At 35.0% G+C, this 20,154-nt stretch overlaps 1 protein-coding gene across 9 annotated transcripts in view; it reads left to right on the plus strand.

Annotated features, from left to right (window-relative positions):
- Window positions 1-20,154, plus strand: part of CCDC91 (coiled-coil domain containing 91) — a 349,643-nt gene that overhangs the window by 123,463 nt on the left and 206,026 nt on the right. For 6 of the 9 annotated variants that reach the window (XM_042992023.1, XM_042992028.1, XM_007075649.2 and 3 more), the window contains 3 exons: window positions 1,620-1,780; window positions 2,712-2,915; window positions 3,845-3,949. In XM_042992023.1, coding sequence (XP_042847957.1) covers window positions 1,620-1,780; window positions 2,712-2,915; window positions 3,845-3,949 — 470 coding nt within the window. Of the gene's footprint in view, window positions 1-672; window positions 762-1,619; window positions 1,781-2,711; window positions 2,916-3,844; window positions 3,950-20,154 lie in introns of all 9 variants that reach the window. The other 3 variants (XM_042992027.1, XM_042992026.1, XM_042992025.1) reach the window with 1 other exon arrangement.

Consider the following 20,154-nt stretch of genomic DNA (forward strand, 5'->3'; position numbering starts at 1 on the left):
GTTTCTTGAATCCAGGATCATAGTCACATATACCCTTTATGCCCAGAAATAAATGTAATTGTCTGACAAATTTTAATGATCTTTGAAGTAGTAATGAAAATAATACCCGCACAGTGCTAAGTGTTTTACATACTTTAGTCAATTTAAGCCTTATCACCACCTCTTTGTCAGTTTTACAGACAAGAAAACTGAGGGAAGTTAAAGTTGCTAGTTGTTCTACACCTGCTATGGCAATATGATTCTAGAGTTTATGCTGTTACACAAGGCTGTATTCCCTCTCACTGTACTATAGTACTTATTTTCATGCCTTTAAAAACTCATTAGTAATATTTTTTGTTACAAATTATAATTCAGAACTAGAAGCTAAACTATTTTGACATTTTAGGGAAATCTGTTAGCATACCGAATAGTGGAGATTAGAAAAAAGAATTTCTGAAAAAGGTATATCAAGTACAAGCATGAATTGAAATTCTGGTTTTCTGTATTTTAGTTAAAATAGTGAAATGTGTGTGGGACAAGTAGAATCCCTTATACAGTATCTTAAAAATTCAGCATTATGACACAATAATAGCATAGATAAGATAATTGAATGATCCTATAGGGTACCAGTCAGAAATTGATATATTCTTTAGTTTTTAAATACCTAATGACCTCACAAATGTCTTTCCTCAGGGAAAAATGCAATTTCCATTGTGAGCTGCCTTCCAGAATTTATGGTAGAACTTCACTGACGTTGCCACTGATGCCAATGTGGAATAAAGGTCTTTATAATTTAGAAAGTCAAAATGTATACATGGATTACTGCTAAAATTCATTTAGTTACTCTTCTTAAACTTGAAAACACATAATGCAAATACTTTTGAATTTTTAGAAGAACATTTGAAAATAAAGTAATATAATCTTTTTATTTTATCCTTATCAGTATTTTTGTCTTATTTCATCTTGGCAGGTAGCTTTCCTTTCATGACCTTTGTATTTGAACCTAATCACAATCTAGTAATGTTTTGTTGTCAAACTAATTTCAACATTACTTTTTTATAGAAGCAATTCAAATTGATTTTAATATGAAAATTCTTTTGCCTATTAGAAAAGAAGTTAACACAGAGGCAGTTGGATCAGCTATTTTAAAGTAATGATTCCTCCTCTTAGGTCAGTTTATTGTAATAAATATTTAATTGATTTGACTTGCCAACTGGGTCATAGGGCCATTGCCTGCACGAATGCATCTGTCTTGCTCGCTGTTACCTTCTCAGTGCCCAATGCCTGTGACTAGTACGCACACTAGTGCTTTTTCTTAACTGAATGTAGATGGATGATATATTTGAGTACTTTCAGTCAGAAATGCACTGCTTATGGTAGTGTATTATTATGTAAACACTAAGACACTATTACATTGTTTTATTGCCTAGGTCTCACATGGAAATGTCATGTTAAATTTAGAAATACTAGTTGTAGGTTTCAGAGAATGGTCCCTGAGGAATAGTCCTGGAATCTTCATTTTCAGTTTCATTGCTTTTACTTCCCTTATCCTTTCTCCTTTCCTTCCCTCTATTCTCTTTCTTCCTCTCAACCTATTCTTTCCTTTCTCTTTGACAATCCTTTATTTATTTATTCTCTAGTATCTGGAGTCCATCTTTCTCCAGCTTCTCCTGAGATTATACTGGACCATGACCGCTCCTCTCCTTCAGTTGGCTGCCTGTCTTCGGAACCCATCATTTCATCACCAGAGAATACACACACAGATGACAGCATTGTCAGTCAAACTGTTCCTAAAGCACAGGTAAAGACAAGTGTATTTTTTACAAGAAGTTTGCGTGCTTAAAAAATTGCTTGCTGGTTTAAATGAGGCCTTTCTTATTTTTTTTTTATTTACTTATTTTTCTGAAAGAAATATTTTTGTAGATATTTTGACTTGGAGGCTAATATCTAGAATTCCCAAAACTGAGTAATATGTTTTGTGGCATAATTGCAAAGTATTTAAGTAGCTATAGTTACCAAAATACAGTTTTGAGTATATCATTTGTTAAAATTGGCTTAGCTTTGCATTTCAAATCTTGGACTTCAGAAGAAAACAATAATTACAAAAAAATATTTCTCTGTTCAGGGAAGCTAACCCTGTGTTTTTAGATATTAGAATGTTCATTTCAATTTTAGAGTAGAAACCAAAAAGACAGTAGTCATGGGGTTTATTCATTCACATATTTATTGATCCAGGCATTGTGTTAGACGTTACAGTTAGTCCAGATTTCAAAAGTGAATTATACAACCTTGAGTCACCTGTTATCTTTACCTAGAGAGTGATGATCAAGTAGCAGTTATTGATAAATTTCAAATTCTGACTTACAATTTAAAATATATACAAATTCTGGATGTGTGTATAAATTTAAGGACTGGTGAGTGTCAGATGTGTTTATAGTTAATTGTATGCCTTCAAGCATAAGAAAACGTTTTAAATTTTTAGTGCTTTGCTTGCAAAATAATAAATGCTTTAGACTCTAAAGTTTAGAGACAGTTTATTTCTTAACTACAAAGATCAGGTTGTTGTAACAGTTTGAGGTCTTCTGTTGATTTACTTAAAGGGTGAAATAATTTCAGAACCTTTGCTACAACTTAATTTCCAAATGTGGTTTCTGGTGCCCTTTGGATGTTTTCATTATTGGTACAGTGTAAACTTTCCCTCTTGTGTATTTTTTTTTTTTAATGTGGTTTAGATTCAGCAATCAACACACACTCATCTGGATATCTCACTTTTTCCATTGGGTTTAAATGATGAGAAAAGTAATGGAACAATTGCCCTTGTGGATGATTCTGAGGATCTTGGAGCCAATGTATCAAACATACAGCTTCAGCAGAAAATTTCAAGTCTGGAGATTAAACTCAAAGTTTCTGAAGAAGAAAAACAGAGGATTAAAAAGGTATATTTACATTTGCGTAAAAAATAAATGTTTGAATCGTATAAGACTTGAAACTTGATATAGTCCCAATGTCTGATTAAGAACTCATGAGTTGGGGCTCCTGGGTGGCTCACTTAGTTGAGTGTACAACTCTTGATTTTAGTTTTGGTCATGATCTCAGGGTTGTGGATCGAACCCCTCATTGGGCTCTGTGCTGAATGTGGAGCCTGCTTAAGATTCTCTCTCTCTCTCCTCCCCTCTCTAAAATAATTTTAAAAAATAATAAAAAAAAATAAGAATTAATGAGGGGAAGAAGATGCTGTCTTCCCTTGGCTGTAGATTTAAGTTAGTTTTATGAGTGTATCACTTAGAAAAGTCTTTGATAAGCAATTGCTAATCTTAGATATGTACTTTTAAAGATAGGAACATCTTTACTAGATTTTGTTCCTCTAATGTTTTTCTTCTGATTTATTTTTATTTACTTTGAAAACCGGTAGTGTTGTATTTCTTATATGATTAGAAGATGTGTAACATTGACTTGTCCCTATGGGAAGTTACATATCATGGGATATTTGCCTAGAGTACTTAGATACGTAGCTATTTTAGTGAATTATTTATTTATGTTCTCATTTCTTTTTCCTACAAATACATCTATAAAAAGACTTTTGCAAATTTATAGAAAGTATATGTAGAGATAGTTTGTGCTGATTACAGTTAGTTTAGATGCTATTATTCATTTATTAGTGTAAATAATTTTGGTGTTATGTTAATGTTAATATTGGTCTGGAAATGATAGGGGGGCATATAACCTGTAATATTGTTGAACTTTAAACCACACTCGTGTGAGTTCTTTCCTTACCAAATGTTTTATGCTGTGTTCATTGAGAACACTGAATATATTGTATGCCACTATAAAATATTATAACATTTATGCTTGGATTTTTCTTTAGGATGTGGAATCATTGATGGAAAAGCATAGTGTCTTAGAAAAAGATTTCCTTAAAGAAAAAGAGCAAGAGGCCATATCTTTTCAAGATAGATACAAAGAACTTCAGGTAAACCCGGTGAATTTAAAATTTAATATGTGCGTCTTTTGCTGAAGTATGTAGTGTAATTTCAAAAAGTGTTCAATAAATACTTTATGAAGGGTCAGATGCTTGCTTAAATATGTAAAATAATTAACCAACAATGGATGAAATTGATGATAAATGGCATTTTGAAAAGTATGAATCTGTGAGAAGCCCTGAGTGCTAGTTGAGACTCAGTTTAGTGTAAGATATGGTTTCTGATGGATGAAACTTAGAAATTGATTTTCTGGAAAAAGAAGAAATTGATATTCTGATTTTTCTTACTGTGACTACATTGAAAGAATTTGGAATCCTGTAAATTCCAAACTGAGATATTTAACCTTTTTCATAAATTGTAATCAGTGTCTCCTCTTCTTCCCCCCAAATTTTCTTAATAAACTTGTTTCTTCTACACTTTCCCATCTCAATAAATGATAGCTCTGTATTTGCAGTTGCTAAGGCTGATACATTTACTAACCATGTCTGTTCCTTTATCAAAACTTATTAGTTCTACCTTCAAAATGTCCAGGTTTTGACTATTTGTCATTAGGGTCACTATTCTAAGTCATCCTTATCTCTCCCTTGGAATACTAAAGGCTCTTCTGACTAAACTTTTTGCTTCTGTCATTGCCCACTTAAAGACCATTCTTCCCATTGCAGCCAATGTGATCTGTTTAATACTTAAAGCTGATCATGTGTTTTCTCTGCTCTGAAACCTTCATGGCTTCTCATCTCACCCAAATTAAAAGCCAAGTAAGTCCTTAAAATGGGTTGCAAGGCAATGCATTCTCTTTTATACCTCCCTCCCCATCTTTTCCCTGCCTCTTTCTCTTCAATCATTGTGGCTTATCCCTATGTCTGGAACACTCTTCCCTCAATTCTCTGCATGGTTTTCTTTCTTGTATCATTCAGATCTCTGTGCAAATACTACTTTATCAGAGAAGACCTTTCCAGATAATACTGACATCCCTATCAACCTTCCCATTCTGTTTTGTTTTTCTCCATAGCACTTTTTACTCTTGACAAACTATATATTTAGATGTTTATTTGCCTAGATCATTTTAATGGTCTCCTAAGTGGTCTTCTAGCCTGTACCCTTGCTCTTCTCCTTAATGAGTTTTTATTTCAGCAGGTAATGTTTTTAAAAATGTAAATCAATTCATGTCCCAACCTCAATTCTCAGTCTCCTTCCAATATAAATCTTCTGGCTTCTCCAATTTTTCCAGCTATTTACTTACACCAAAGTTCTTAATAAGGTCCAGGTGAATGTGTGAGTCTGTGTTGGAGAGGGCATTCCTTGGCTGTTGGAGTGGTGAGCGGAGGGAAATGGTTTGTGATTCATTCACAGTCTCTCTGACTGGAATGCTCTTCTGTCTGCATAGATCTGTTAAAAGAAAGAAAAAAAGCAAAACTTGAAAATAAGGGAAAGGGTGAGCTGTGTTCCTTCACTGCCTTACGGGGATATTGTTGAATAGATTTAGGATTATATCAGAGAATGTACTTTATTTGACTCACTGTTTACTATTGATTGGAAGTCTCAGATATGTTGACATTCCATGTTAATTTTTTTTCCAGAAGAGACGTAAGTAATATCTGTTAGAAAAGATAACTTCAAAAATACTCTCTATTGTCCTGTAGGACATTGGTGAGTTTTTGTCTCCAATCTACCACTCTTAGTCTAACACACCATTATTTAAATTTTCTCTGTCTCTCTCTATATAAGAAGTATATATGGAACATATAGAGAGAAATATAGAAAATATAGAAATATAGGCTATATATAGAAAATATGGAATATATATGAGATATATATGTGATAAATATATATACACACATACCTTCAAATGCTCTTTGAACCAGTCTTAACATCTGATTCCCTCAATCTTAACATAAATTATTCATTTATTAATAAATGAGGAGAATAAGTTCTTGGCATATGTTCAATTTATATTTATACAAGTCACATTTTAACTGTTTGAAAATTATACTTTTAACATTCTCACTGAACCCTAGCTTCCTTCAAATACCTGCTCAAATGCTACTTTCTTGTAGATTTTTTCCTTGACCGTGCAATAGAAAATAAGACCGTCTGTAAATGCTTAGCATTTCCTAGTTACCTTTCTTTGCTTTTTTCCTCTTCCTCTTAGCATTTATTCACCTGTTACTTTGTTTTGATTTGGTTATTTTTTGTTTTCTCCCATCAGAATGTAATCTATGAGATTAGGAACTTTCCTTCCCAGTACCTAGAGCAATACCTGGCATATAGTGTGAGCTCACTTAATATTCTTGAATGAATGAATGAATTCACTAATATAATGCCGCCTGCTCCCCAAGGGCTAATTATGTTGTGTACAGCCACACTTACCAGCCCCATACTTGGAATTCTAGTGTTTATTGACAGATGTAGTACTGAATACTAAAAGAACGTTGTGTTTTTTTCTGCCTATACTGAGTGACATTCTGGGCCCTTTAGTGAGACATATACCTTTGCAAATTCAGTTTAAGTTTTCCAGTCTATCTACGAGAACAGTAACACACCTGAGATACGATCGAAGACCTACATATACTTTGACCTTTTCACTGTAAAGACCAGTATAAATTCCAAGTGGTATTTTCATGGTTGTCATTTTGCTCTCACCATTAACAGTGATAAGAGTAACAACTTGAGTCTTGAAAACTCACATTCAATTTAAAAAGATCTGTCTTTTATAGGAAGCAGTACTTCCAAAGAAAACTTTTTTCAGATGATTTTGGTTCCGCACCAAGAAGGGTCTCTTTCCTTTTTATACCATGTGAATAAAAGGGTAAATTGACTTATGGAGTATTTTATCACCTTGGCTAGGTAAGTGACAAAAAAATGTATTAGGTGGTCTCATAGCCAAATTGAACTAAAAGGCAAGCATGCTATTTAGCAAAGCTTTTGGTTGTTGTTGTAGGTCTATGGCTCCATGTTGTTCTCTACATTTTTTTTTCAGTCTGCTTTTGTTCAGGTTGAATAGTTTTTATTGTTTTATCTTGTAGTATACTAATTTTTTTCTGACCCTTTCATTTTGGTTTTGAGTCAGTTTTTGCTGTTTATTTAGTTTAGTATTTTTCAGTTATAAAATACTGATTTGGTTCTTTATATCTTCTACTTCTTTGCTGAAACTTTCTTTTTTCCTTACATTTCAGTCATATTCATAATTAGTTGTTTAAGCATTTTTGTAATAGCTGCTTTAAAATCGTTGTCAGATAATTTTAACATTGGTATCAGCTTATTGCTGTCTGTTCATGGTGTTTTCTTATTCAAATTGAGGTTTTCCTGATTCATGGTGTGATGAGTGGTTTTTAATTATATCTTATGCATTTTGGGCATTTTGTATGACACCTCGGATCTTGATTAAATCATGCATTTTAATTGGTCTCCTGACACTGAACATTTGGGGAAAGGTAGACGCCACTTTGTTAATCTCAGGTATAGGATGAGATTCCAGGTTTCCTACTTAACTGCCTTTAACCTCCTGGGTAGGAGGGGTACCTCCCTACTCCTGGGAAACAGTGGCATTTCAGGCCCCCCATGTGCTTGGCTGATACACCCTGCTTGGCAGGAAGAGAGATACCTTGTTACTCCTCTCCATGTGCTTGTACTGATACCATGGAGCAGGGAGGTCTTGTTACCTCTGAATGGTTGTAAAAGTTCTGGTCCCTCACTCAGCTTTTTCTGACACAGAAAAGGGGAGAGAGCCTCCTTGTGTCTGGGTGGGGATTCAAGTCCTTAAAATGCCTCTAAGTAAATTTGGTCTTCTCTGTTATCACCTCAGGGGGTGGGGGGTGGGATGGAAACATCCCTGTAGCTCCTTAAGGTGGAAGTCTGGGCATACTTAGCACTTTGGCCTTTGCTCACAGAGATGGACTGGCGTCCTATTTTGTTTTTTCCGTGGGGTTCCACTGTCATCAAGCTTTTACTATCTAAAAGCTTTTTGTTCTGCGGGGTTGCCCTAATTGTGGTCCTTTGGCTAGAGAGGTATCGCTTTTCTGGGGGTTTTTGTTTGTGCCCATTGGTATTTCCTGGTTGCTAACCATTCCAATACCCAGTTTGGGATGTATGAGGCTGAAGGAAAACTCCCAGAACTTATTGCTGCATCATTCCTTTTTGTCCCCAGGACCCTAGATCTCTCTTCTTACCATCATCTAGAATCATCCTACATTTGTTTTAAATACAATGTCTAGGTGTTTTAGCTGTACTTATTGAGAAAAATAGGGAGAAATGCATTATTTTCTCTTTGTAAGTGGAATAGAAGGGGCACCTGGCTGGCTATGTCAGTAGAGCATGGGATTCTTGGTCTTGGGTTGTGAGTTCGATTCCCATGTTGGGTCTAAAGATTACTTAAAAATAATTTAAAAAGTCTTTATAATTGGTATAGAAAAGAACATTCTGAATTTAAAATATTCTTTGTTGTAGCTATCGTAGGAAATTAATTTCAGTCTTAAAATACATTAAAACAGATATTTTTAGTACATTTTTTAAGAAATAGTTTACATAATCAGTGAGTCATTGTAAATAGAGGAAGGGCAAATAAAAATATGGATAACTCGGGGTGCCTGGGTGGCTCAGTCAGTTGAACATCCAACTCTTGATTTCAGCTCAGGTCACAATCCCAGGGTTGTGGGGTTGAGCCCTGGGTCAGGTTCCCTGCTGAGTGGGGAGCCTATTTAGGATTCTTTCTCTCTCCCTCTGCCCTTCTCTTCTGCTCTCTCTCTTTCTCTCTCTTTCTCTCTCTCTAAAGTAAAAAAATATATATGGATAAGTCAAACTGGGAAACTGGGAAATAATTCATAAGTCTCTATATTTGCCTTATACTTATGAAGTTTGTGTATGTATAGTTGTATGTGTTAGACTTTCTGGAAATGTATTTTCGATAAAAATATTTCAATTGTATTGTAAAGACAAGGTTCATCAAGAATTTATTAGTATTTACTATCTGACCTCCTTTCTGGGGATATAGCCTTTTTTTCCAACTGATAGGAAGCTAGTTCAGTCTAATAAATTTTTAGGAATAGGAGGAGATATAATTAAATTTGTATCAAAAGAGACCATTGTATGTTAAATATATATATGAAATACTAGTAAGAGTGTTTTTTTTTTAATTTTATTTTTTATTTTTTAAAATTTACATCCAAATTAGTTAGCATATAGTGCAACAATGATTTCAGGAGTAGATTCCTTAATGCCCCTTACCCATTTAGCCCAACCCCCCTCCCACACCCCTCCAGTAACCCTCTGTTTGTTCTCCATATTTAAGGGTCTCTTATGTTTTGTCCCCTTCACAGTTTTTAATTTATTTTTGTTACATTCATCTGTTTTGTCTCCTAAAGTCCTCATATGAGTGAAGTCATATGATTTTTGTCTTTCTCTAATTTCACTTAGCATAATACCCTCCAGTTCCATCCATGTAGTTGCAAATGGCAAGATTTCATTCTTTTTGATTGCTGAGTAATGCTCCATTGTATATATATACCACATCTTCTTTATCCATTCATCCATCGATGGACATTTGGGCTCTTTCTATACTTTGGCTATTATTGATAGTGCTGCTATAAACATGGGGGTGCATGTGTCCCTTTGGAACAGCACACCTGTATCCCGTGGATAAATGCATAGTAGTGCAATTGCTGGGTCGTAGGGTAGTTCTATTTTTAGTTTTTTGAGGAATGTCCATACTGTTTTCCAGAGTGGCTGCACCAGCTTGCATTCCTACTAACAATGCAAAAGAGATCCTCTTTCTCTGCATCCTCGCCAACACCTGTTGTTGCCTGAGCTGTTAATGTTAGCCATTCTGACAGATGTGAGGTATATCTCATTGTGGTTTTGATTTGTATTTCCCTGATAATGATTGACGTTGAGCATTTTTTCATGTGTCGGTTGGCCATCTGGATGTCTTCTTTGGAGAAGTGTCTATTCATGTCTTTTCCCCATTTCTTCACTGGATTATTTGTTTTTTGGGTGTTGAGTTGGATAAGTTCTTTATACATTTTGGATACTAACCCTTTATCTAATATGTCATTTGCAAATATCTTCTCCCATTCTGTCAGTTGCCTTTGACTTTTGCTGATTGTTTCCTTTGCTGTGCAGAAGCTATTTATTTTGATGAGGTCCCAGTAGTTCATTTTTGCTTTTGTTTCCCTTGCCTCCAGAGACGTGTTGAGTAAGAAGTTGCTGCGGGCAAGATCAAAGAGGTTTTTGCCTGCTTTCTTCTTGAGAATTTTGATGGCTTCTTGTCTTACATTGAGGTCTTTCATCCATTTTGAGTTTATCTTTGTGTATGGTGTAAGAAAGTGGTCCAGGTTCATTCTTCTGCATGTCGCTGTCCAGTTTTGCCAGCACCGCTTGCTGAAGAGACTGTCTTTATTCCATTGGATATTCTTTCCTGCTTTGTCAAAGATTAGTTGGCCACACGTTTGTGGGTCCATTTCTGGGTTCTCTATTCTGTTCCATTGATCTGAGTGTCTGTTCTTGTGCCAGTACCATGCTGTCTTGATGATTATAGCTTTGTAGCAGAGCTTGAAGTCTGGGATTGTGATGCCTCCTGCTTTGGTTTTCTTTTTCAAGATTGCTTTGGCTCTTCGGGGTCTTTTCTGGTTCCATACAAACATTAGGATTATTTGTTCTAGCTCTGTGAAGAATGCTGGTGTTATTTTGATAGAGATTGCATGGAATATGTAGATTGCTTTGGGTAGTAGCGACATTTTAACAATATTTGTTCTTCCTATTCAGGAGGTTGGAATCTTTTTCCAATTTTTTATGTTTTCTTCAATTTCTTTTATAAGCTTTCTGTAGTTTTCAGTGTATAGATTTTTCACCTCTTTGGTTAGTTTTATTTCTAGGTATTTTATGGTTTTTGGTGCCACTGTAAATGGGATCGATTCCTTGATTTCTCTTTCTGTCGTTTCATTGTTGGTGTATAGGAATGCAACCGATTTCTGTGCATTGATTTTATATCCTGAAACTTTGCTGAATTCATGAATCAATTCTAGTAGTTTTTTGGTGGAATCTTTTGGGTTTTCCATATAGAGGATCAAGTCATTTGTGAAGAGTGAAAGTTTGACCTCCTCCTGGCTGATTTGGATGCATTTTATTTCTTTGTGTTGTCTGATTGCAGAGGCTAAGACTTCCAATACTATGTTGAATAACAGTGGCAAGAGTGGATATCCCTGTTGTGTCCCTGATCTTGAGGGGAAAGCTGTCAGTTTTTCCCCATTGAGGATGATATTAGCGTTGGGTCGTTCATATATGGCTTTTATGAGCTCGAGGTATGGTCCTTCTATCCCTACTTTCTTGAGGGTTTTTATCAAGAAAGGATGCTGTATTTTGTCAAATGCTTTCTCTGCATCTATTGAGAGGATCATATGGTTCTTGTCCTTTCTTTTATTGATGTGATGAATCACGTTAATTATTTTGAAGATATTGAACCAGCCCTGCATCCCAAGTATAAATCCCACTTGGTTGTGGTGAATACTTTTTTTAATGTATTGTTGGAGCCAGTTGGCTAATATCTTGTTGAGGATTTTTGCATCCATGTTCATCAGGGAAATTGGTGTATAGTTCTCCTTTTTTAGTGGGGTCTCTGTCTGGTTTTGGAATCAAGGTATGCTGGCTTCATATAAAAAGTTTGGAAGTTTTCCTTCCATTTCTAGTTTGTGGAACACCTTCAAGAGAATAGGTGTTAACTCTTCCTTAAATGTTTGGTAGAATTCCCCTGGAAAGCCATCTGGCCCTGGACTCTTCTTTTTTGGGAGATTTTTGATTACTAATTTGATTTCTTTGCTGGTTATGAGTCTGTTCACATTTTCTATTTCTTTCTGTTTCAGTTTTGGTAGTGTATATGTTTCTAGGAATTTGTCCATTTCTTCCAGATTGCCCATTTTATTGGCGTTAATTGCTTATAATATTCTCTTATTATTTTTATTTCTGCTGTTTTGGTTGTGATCTCTTCTTTTTCATTCTTTATTTTATGTATTTGGGTCCTTTCCCTTTTCTTTTGATCAAACTGGCTAGTGGTTTATCAATTTAGTTAATTCTTTCAAAGAACCAGCTTCTGTTTTCATTGATCTGTTCTACTGTTTTGTTTTTTTTTTTTTTTTTGGTTTCAGAAGCATTAATTTCTGCTCTGATCCATGTTATTTCCTATGTTCTGTTGGTTTTGGGTTTTATTTGCTGTTCTTTTTCCAGTTCCTTAAGGCGTTAAGGTTAGGTTGTGTATCTGAGATCTTTTCTTCATTCTTCAGGAAGGCCTGGATTACTATATACTTTCCTCTTATGACCGCCTTTGCTGCATCCCAGAGGTTATGGGTTATGGTGTTATCATTTTCATTGGTTTCCATGAACTTTTTAACTTCCTCTTTAACTTCTTGGTTAGTCCATTCATTAGCAAGAGTTTTTAACGTTTTTTTTAAAGTTTGTTCATTTTAAGAGAGAGCGCACAAGCAAGGAAGGGACATAGAGAGAGAGAGAGAGAGAGAGAGAGAAAATCCCAAGCAGCCCTCACATTTTCAACATGGAGTCCAATGCAGGGCTTGAAATCACGAATGGTGAGATCATGACCTGAACTGAAACCAACAGTCGAATGCTTAACTGACTGAGCCACCCAGGTGTTCCAGCAAAAGTGAGTTTTTAAATAGGGAATATATATTAAATTTCATGCTTGAATTATGGCGTGGCAGGCATCCTTCAGCTACCTGAAAGTCAATATATTCTCTGTAGCATATGGCAATCCATATATTTTGTATATTAAGACATATATAACATATAGATCTTATAAATGTAGAACTTAATGAAATAGAAAAAAATTTCTGTTATCTGTGATGACAGAGTTAATATATTGGTACCTATTTCTGTATGGTATCTTAAATAAGACCAAACATTTCAGAATACAAAGAGATAGTACTAACAAGACTGGATCAAATTAGCTGAAAATCCTTTCTCTTTAAAAATGTTGGTATGCTTATGTTTTTATAAGAATAGTATGTTTATTGTGGAAAATGTGGACAATTCAGAAAAATAAACATAAAAGAAAATTCCTACCTATTTCTCACCATAAACAAGTCAGGTATTTTCATGTGATCTCAATATAGGGCTCAAATTTTCAGTTTTGTAAGTAAATCTGCCTGTAATTAGACCATTGTTGGGTGTGCCTTTAAGATTTTAGTCTACCAGATAAAGAGTAATTAATAAATGTAGTGTTTGAAAAACCTTGAACGAACTTTCTTTTTTTTTTAAACATTAGCTATTACAGAGAATTCTAGCAGTGTTGTTTTTTGTGATATGGTCTAATTACCAGGATAGGTGGAGGGGTGTGAATGTGCCCATTACAGAAGGAAATAATGAATACTGTGAACTGTGCAGTACAATGGGGGCGTGCACTACCTCTCCTTTCCTGTTCTGTCCAGGGTGTGTAGCCTCACCGCCTCACCCGAGGAAGACAAGTGAGTCATGCTGCGTTTGTCAAAGGGAGCTATTTAGAGGACTTTTCACGAAACTTGAATAGAGAACTCCTCTTAGTACAACTTGGATGCCAATTTCTTTTGTCTTCTTTTTCTGACTCCCATAGCAAGTTAGTCTGCAGGTGTGAGGAGCACTGAAGAAATTGGGCAGCTTAGCAGATCACAACATCTCATAATGCTGCCACCCTAAAAAAAATGAATTAACAGACACAGCTGGTTATTAAACTATCATCTCTGATAGTTGTCAGAAATGTTAGCTATGGCTAGCTTTGGGCATTTTCTGGATAAACTTTTTAGAGGCTGGGCCTATTCTTCCAACTGCCATTTCCTATTGAAATGCCTCCTGGTTATAGTATGTTGATTATTCTGTTTGGGAATTAATTAAAAGAAAACAAAACAAAAACAATTATGTGAAAATACAGTTTTCATTTTATATAGTGTTTAAGCTGATTTCACGAATGGAATTTATACTGCTTCAGGTTTCTACCTATATTCTGTTGCTAATATCACAGGTTATACTAATTAATATGAATAGATATTATTCTTAATGTTTTTGTATACTTTTTAAAAGTGAATACTAGTCAGATGATGGATGGTTGGACTCTTAGCCAGAAGCTATTTTGATAATTGTGCTTTATGGCACTTGGCTGAGGGTAGATTTGAGCAGTGGCTTAATACCTCTGAGCATGTAGCTTGGGGAGCCAATATGCGAGGAATTACCCAATTCTGCACAGGTAACCCAAAATGTAGCTGCAGTCCTGCCAAGATGTAGAGTATGCTGAAGGAAATACAGATTAAGCTTCTCTTGAAGACATCCTATTCATTCATTGATCTTTAAGGATGATTAACAGCATTCTAAAGAAGAGGGGAAAAATGAAAGGAAAATAAAGATTTTATGTTTTGGTTGGTCTCATGTGCATTTCATTTAATACTGTATTGAAAAAATATTTATATTTTTGAGAGAGAGAGAGAGACAGAGACAGAGACAGAGACAGAAACAGAGTGTGAGCAGGGATGGGGCAAAGACAGAAGGAGACACAAAATCCAAAGTAGGTTCCAGGCTCAGAGCTGTCAGCTCAGAGCCTGGTTTGGGGCTTGAACCTGTGAACTGCGGGATTATGACCTGAGCTGAAGTTGGACACTTAACCGACTAAGCCACCCAGGCACCCCATTTTTAATGCTGTATTTTAGATTGGGTGAGATATTGGGAAATGAATACATTTCAGTTGGCAGGAAACTCATCCCCTTTAAAATCTTTATAAAGGGTGGGGCACCCTGGGTGGCTCAGTCAGTTAAGCCTTAGACTTCAGATCAGGTCATGGTCTCAAGGTTCATGGGTTCGAGCCCTGCATCGGGCTCTGTGCTGATGGCTGGGAGCCTGGAACCTGCTTCAGATTCTGTGTCTCCCTCTCTCTCTGCCCCTCCCTTGCTTGCATGCTCTCTCTCTCTCTCTCTCTCTCTCTCTCAAAAATAAACATACATTAAAAAATTTTTTTAAAGATGAAAACCTAAAAAAAAAAGTAAAAAATCTCTATAAAGGGGGAGTCATTATAGCAGATGCATCTAAGAATTTTTTTCTTATTCCAAAATGAATTGTCAAATCCCGTGTAAATTGGGAAGACTTTTTTGTCAAACTGTATTTAAAAAATAAGCATTGAAGCAACAGGTTTATATATTTTTAAAATTTATTCAAGACAAGCTGGTAGAATTACACATATAAAAAAGCATAATTTTGAAGATATTTTATTTAATGTGTCAGTTATACATTTCTTAAAAATAAGATTTTGGATCAAAGTAATAAATTTAAAAATATTGCTTTATGTAGTAGTTTTCACTGATTTCTTGATTTTATCACTGATTTCACTTCCTTTAAATTTTGAAGCCATAGTCCTCAGTCATGGCTCACATTAGAATCTCTAGGAAAAGCTTTAGAAAGTGCTCCAAAACTCTCTCACCAGTTAAATGATGTGTGTTCAGGTGGTTCAAACAGCAAAAGCACATGCAGTACAAAAGGTATAACTGTAATGAAGAGCTCACTCCTCATCCCCTGAACAATCCACTTATTTCCTCTTCTCAGTAGGGAACCACTGTTGGTTCCTTTATCCTTCTAGAATCTTTCCTAATGCATACAGAAGCCAACTATGAATGAACAAATGAATGAATGAATGCATAAATACCCTTACTGTTTTAGATTGAGAAATGTACTTTAATTATTCGTTTTAAAAAATTTCCTCCATATTTAAGAGTATTTCTTGGAGGGGGGCATTTGGGTGGCTCAGTTGGCTAAGATTCTGACTCTTGATTTTAATTCAGGTTGTGATCTCACTGTCCCTGAGATTGAGCCCTGCCTCAGGCTCTGCTCTGACAGTGTAGAGCCCGCTTGGGTCTCAGTCTCTCTCTCTCTCTCTCTCTCTCTCTCTCTCTCTCTCTCTCTCTCTCCCCTCCTCTCCCCAATCCCCGTCAAAATAAATATTAAAAATTTTAAAAAGTTTTTCTTGCAGGCCCTTCCATAGTGGCTCATTAAGAGATTTCTTACTTTCCTTTTTACAGTTATATGAATATATCATTCCATTTTTTCTATTATGAAGTATTGCTGTCAAAATCTTAATTTCAATCTATTTTTTTGATTATTAATTTTCTTTAGAAAAACAAATTTCTAATTTGTTTTGTTTAAAGTCAAATAATTTTATTAGAATATGCCTAGTATTAGTCAGTCTGGGTTGATTTCCCTAGATTCACAATGTATCCTTGTAATATACATAGTTTCAATTCCTTTTTTAAAATTTCAGGGAGTTTTTATTAAATTATAAATTTAATCCTTGTTTTATTTCTTATGTTTTTTCCCCTCTGGTGACCCTTATCTTATATGTGTTGGATAGTGTTTGTCTTCTGTTAGCTCTTAGTGTTGAGTCTTTTTCATTGCTTTCTTCATTTCTTTTTGACCTAAAACATGTTTCCCCTTGTATTTTATTTCTCTTAAGGCATTTTCAATTTAGCTTATTTGGTCTTATGTTCTTTTTAGTTTAGTCATGATTTCTGAAATGATTCATTCTATTATAAATCTTTCCTGAAATTTCTCCTATCATTTGAGTCTTTCTGTGTTATGATTTATGTTGTTCCTTAGTTTATCACTTAATATCTTTTAGTTCATTTTGAAATATAAGTGTGGAGTTTTAAATTTATTTTTTTAATTTATATTTTTGCTGTGCTTCTGTTTTCTGTAAGGCTGTCATTTGGTTCCTTCTTTTATATATATAATGTTCTATGGGGTTTGACTTTAATACTTTTCTGTTATTTGTTTTTATACGACATTAGTTTTCTTGAACTTTTAAAAGAGAAGAGTGGTTGAAGATAGTTTTATGCCCTCATGATTATGTAGTTCTCTGTATAGCTTTTAACAGATTTTAACAATTTTAACAGATTAAAAAGTTGTTGCCACGTTTATAGATTTTTCTGACTGTTCCCTTCTTTTTAAAAAAAAATTTTTTTACACTTATTTATTTTTGATAGAGAGAGACAGAGCACAAGTGGGGGAGGGGCACAGAGAGGAGACACAGAATCCAAAGCAGGCTCCAGGCTCCGAGCTGTCAGCACAGAGCCCGATGCTGGGCTCAGACTCCCAAACCATGAGATCATGACCTGAGTTGAAGTTGGACGCTTAACTGACTGAGCCATTCAGGCGCCCCTGACTGTTCCCTTCTACTTTTATCTTGAAACTCTCTTTTTCTTCTCTCTTTATTGTCTCTGGCCTGGTCAGTTTAGTTTCTCCTCAGTCTGGGGCTTTCTCCTGAAATTATTTAGTGTTTATTAGACCCCGGGTCTGCTAGGCCATTGATAACTTACTGAGGACTACTTATACTTACTCCCTATTGGAATATATAGGCCCTACGGTTTCAGCTGCTCTCCTTATATTGGCCTGCTTACCTCTCTGGTTAATATCTGTTAGCTCTTTTGGAGTTCCCATGTCTGTCTGATAGCCTGTTGCTTTCGTCTTTCTTGCACAAAATCTGTTTCCATGAAGGTCTTGGGACTGTTCACAGTTTATCTTTACTTGCTTGTATTTTGACAGCCATAGAACCCTATGACATGTATTTTTGTGAAAGCTATTGCATATGAGTTTTTGATTCTACTTCTATAGGTGCCCCGTGTTTTTGTGAGGGACTTTTGAGAGATCTGAAAACTGTACCACCACTACTGCCATGTATCCACTATCCACTCACTGTTGTTTATTTTTAAAGGGAATTGTCTGTGATAGGAAGGGTTACATACATGCTATTACTGAGGATGCTTACCTCTTATGGAATTAGCAGTAGTTTGCAGGGAGTTGGAGGACCCAATCACACTTGATAAAATTTGAGGGAAAATACCATGTTTTATTTTTGTATACTATTATTTGATACTTGTAGGTGCCTGTGAGAATTGTTGAAATGAAGACAATGTCTAGAGAATAAAAAAAAATGCTTGGGATACATTTATGCTGCTGCTGCTTTATGCTTTGTTTTTGTTTTCAATTTTATAGAAAGTCAGTTATATTTTCCTCAGAGTCATTTAATTGCTCATGCTTCATTCCATTTTTTAAGTAAAGATAATAACTTCAAAAATTAATTTGAGGGGTGCCTGGGTGGCCCCAGTCTGTTAGGCGTGGGATTCTTGATTTTGGCTCAGTTCATGATCTCACAGTTTGTGAGTTCAAGCCCCATGTGAGGCTCTGCGCTGGCAGCTTGGAGCCTGCTTGGGATTCTCTCTCCCTTTCTCCTTGCCCCTCCCCTGCTCACACTCTCTGTCTCTCTCAAAATAAGTAAGTAAACATTAAAAACAATTTCATGAAGAGGGTATTTTTGAGTGTATCTGTGGAGCTACTACTTATTTGATTCTTTGTTTTTCTACGCATGTAACTTGTATTTGTACCTTTTTATCTGCCTCTGTAGATACAGACTACAACATCATAATTGATATACTTAATAAGGACCTTAAGTCATTCTCTCCCACCTCCAAAAAAGTATTAATTATCTTAAGAATAAACTTTGTTTTATACTATTTCTCCTCATTCACTATCTTTAGTCTGTAATTTAGCAGTTAGCAGTCTTTCCCTAACTTAGGTGGTTAGCAACTTTTTAATGAGGATCATTTTTAGAAAATAAAAATTGTATGTTTTTTTCAAAATGAAAAAAAGCTTAATCTCTTGTTTGTAAAAACGTTAGCTTGTTTGGTACAGTTTAAACAATGGGACAAAATTATGAACATTTTAAGAAGCTCCCCCCAATTTTATGATCAAAATAGACAGTTTTAAAAAGAAGTAAAAACAATTTCTTTAGTACTTTTCTAACCAATGTAAAAAAAAATGTATACTTTAAAATTGGATTATTTGTTACAGTAGTAGTATGAAATTAATGTGAAAATTGAACTTTTAGTCCCCCAAAATGCCAAGATTTGGGGGAATTTTTGAAAACTGTAGTTTTTTGAAATTTCATGCTTATTCATATTTGAAGGCAGTATGTGATTTTTCTCATTCCTGTTCTAATAGTTCAGAAGTCAAATTGTTCTTTTATTTACCAAAACTTTTGAAGTCATTGGAAGAATACCATCTTCCATTCTACAGGCTAATTGGCCATTGTGGGAATGTTTTCACTCCCTCACACAAGAATAGAAATTTAACTTGTTTGCAGTATTTCCTCAAATCTATGCTGAGATAGATTTTTTTAAGACACACCATCAATTTATTAATAGATTTTTTTTTTAAGTTTATTGAGAGAGAGGGAGGGAGCGAGGGAAGGAGGGAGAGTGAGAAAGAGGGAGAGAGAATGAATGAATCCCAAGCGGGTTCCGCACTGTCAGTGAGCCCAATGCGGGGCTTGAACCATGAACCGTGAGATCGTGACCTGAGCGGAAACCAAGAGTCACATGCTTAACTGACTGAGCCACCCAGGCAACCCAATAATAGATTTTGAGGGGACAGAAAAGACAACATTAAGTGTGTATTTCCATACATCCTAATTTTGGAGATCTTAAAGTATGATAAAATATACATCTTTGATTTGATGCAGTACATAAAATTTGTATTCCAAATACTTTTCATATTTAGCATTTGTAAGTAGTTTAGTTAGAAATATAAAATATTTAAAAACAATGAAACAAGTAAACTTTCAGTCAGTTTAAACTAAACTTCAACTATTTCAGTAATGAAATGAAGTGTTTTCTCCTGTTTTTAAATTTGAAAATAGTTCCTCAATTTAAATGAATTAGCCTCATTAAAGAGATTTCCAACAGAAAAAAAATATTAATACCAAGAAATGGATTGAGAGTCTATCTTAAATTTAAGTCCTATCTAACTTCTCAATATGATTCTGCATAAAATACCTTCACGAAGATTGTATTACCGCTGTATACTCGGTTTTAAAATTTTTAGTCATTTTTAATTGTGAGTGATTCAAGCCTAGATGCTAATTTCATAGCTATAATTCCTTTAAAAGTTGTTAGTACATGTCGACTTGAGATCTGTGCTAATGCAGGGGATTATATGGACACATTTTAGAAATGCTATAGGATTGTCATGATGATACTTATTCTGTGACATTGAATTTTGTCTTTATTTTATTATTATTATTTTTAATTTTAATCTTTATTTTTGAGAGAGAGAGAGAGAGAGAGAGAGAGAGAGAATGGGGGGGAACAGAGAAAGAGGGAGACATAGAATCTGAAGTAGGCTTCAGGCT

This window comes from Panthera tigris, chromosome B4, assembly GCF_018350195.1.
Source record: "Panthera tigris isolate Pti1 chromosome B4, P.tigris_Pti1_mat1.1, whole genome shotgun sequence".
In the NCBI taxonomy this organism is placed as follows: domain Eukaryota; kingdom Metazoa; phylum Chordata; class Mammalia; order Carnivora; family Felidae; genus Panthera; species Panthera tigris.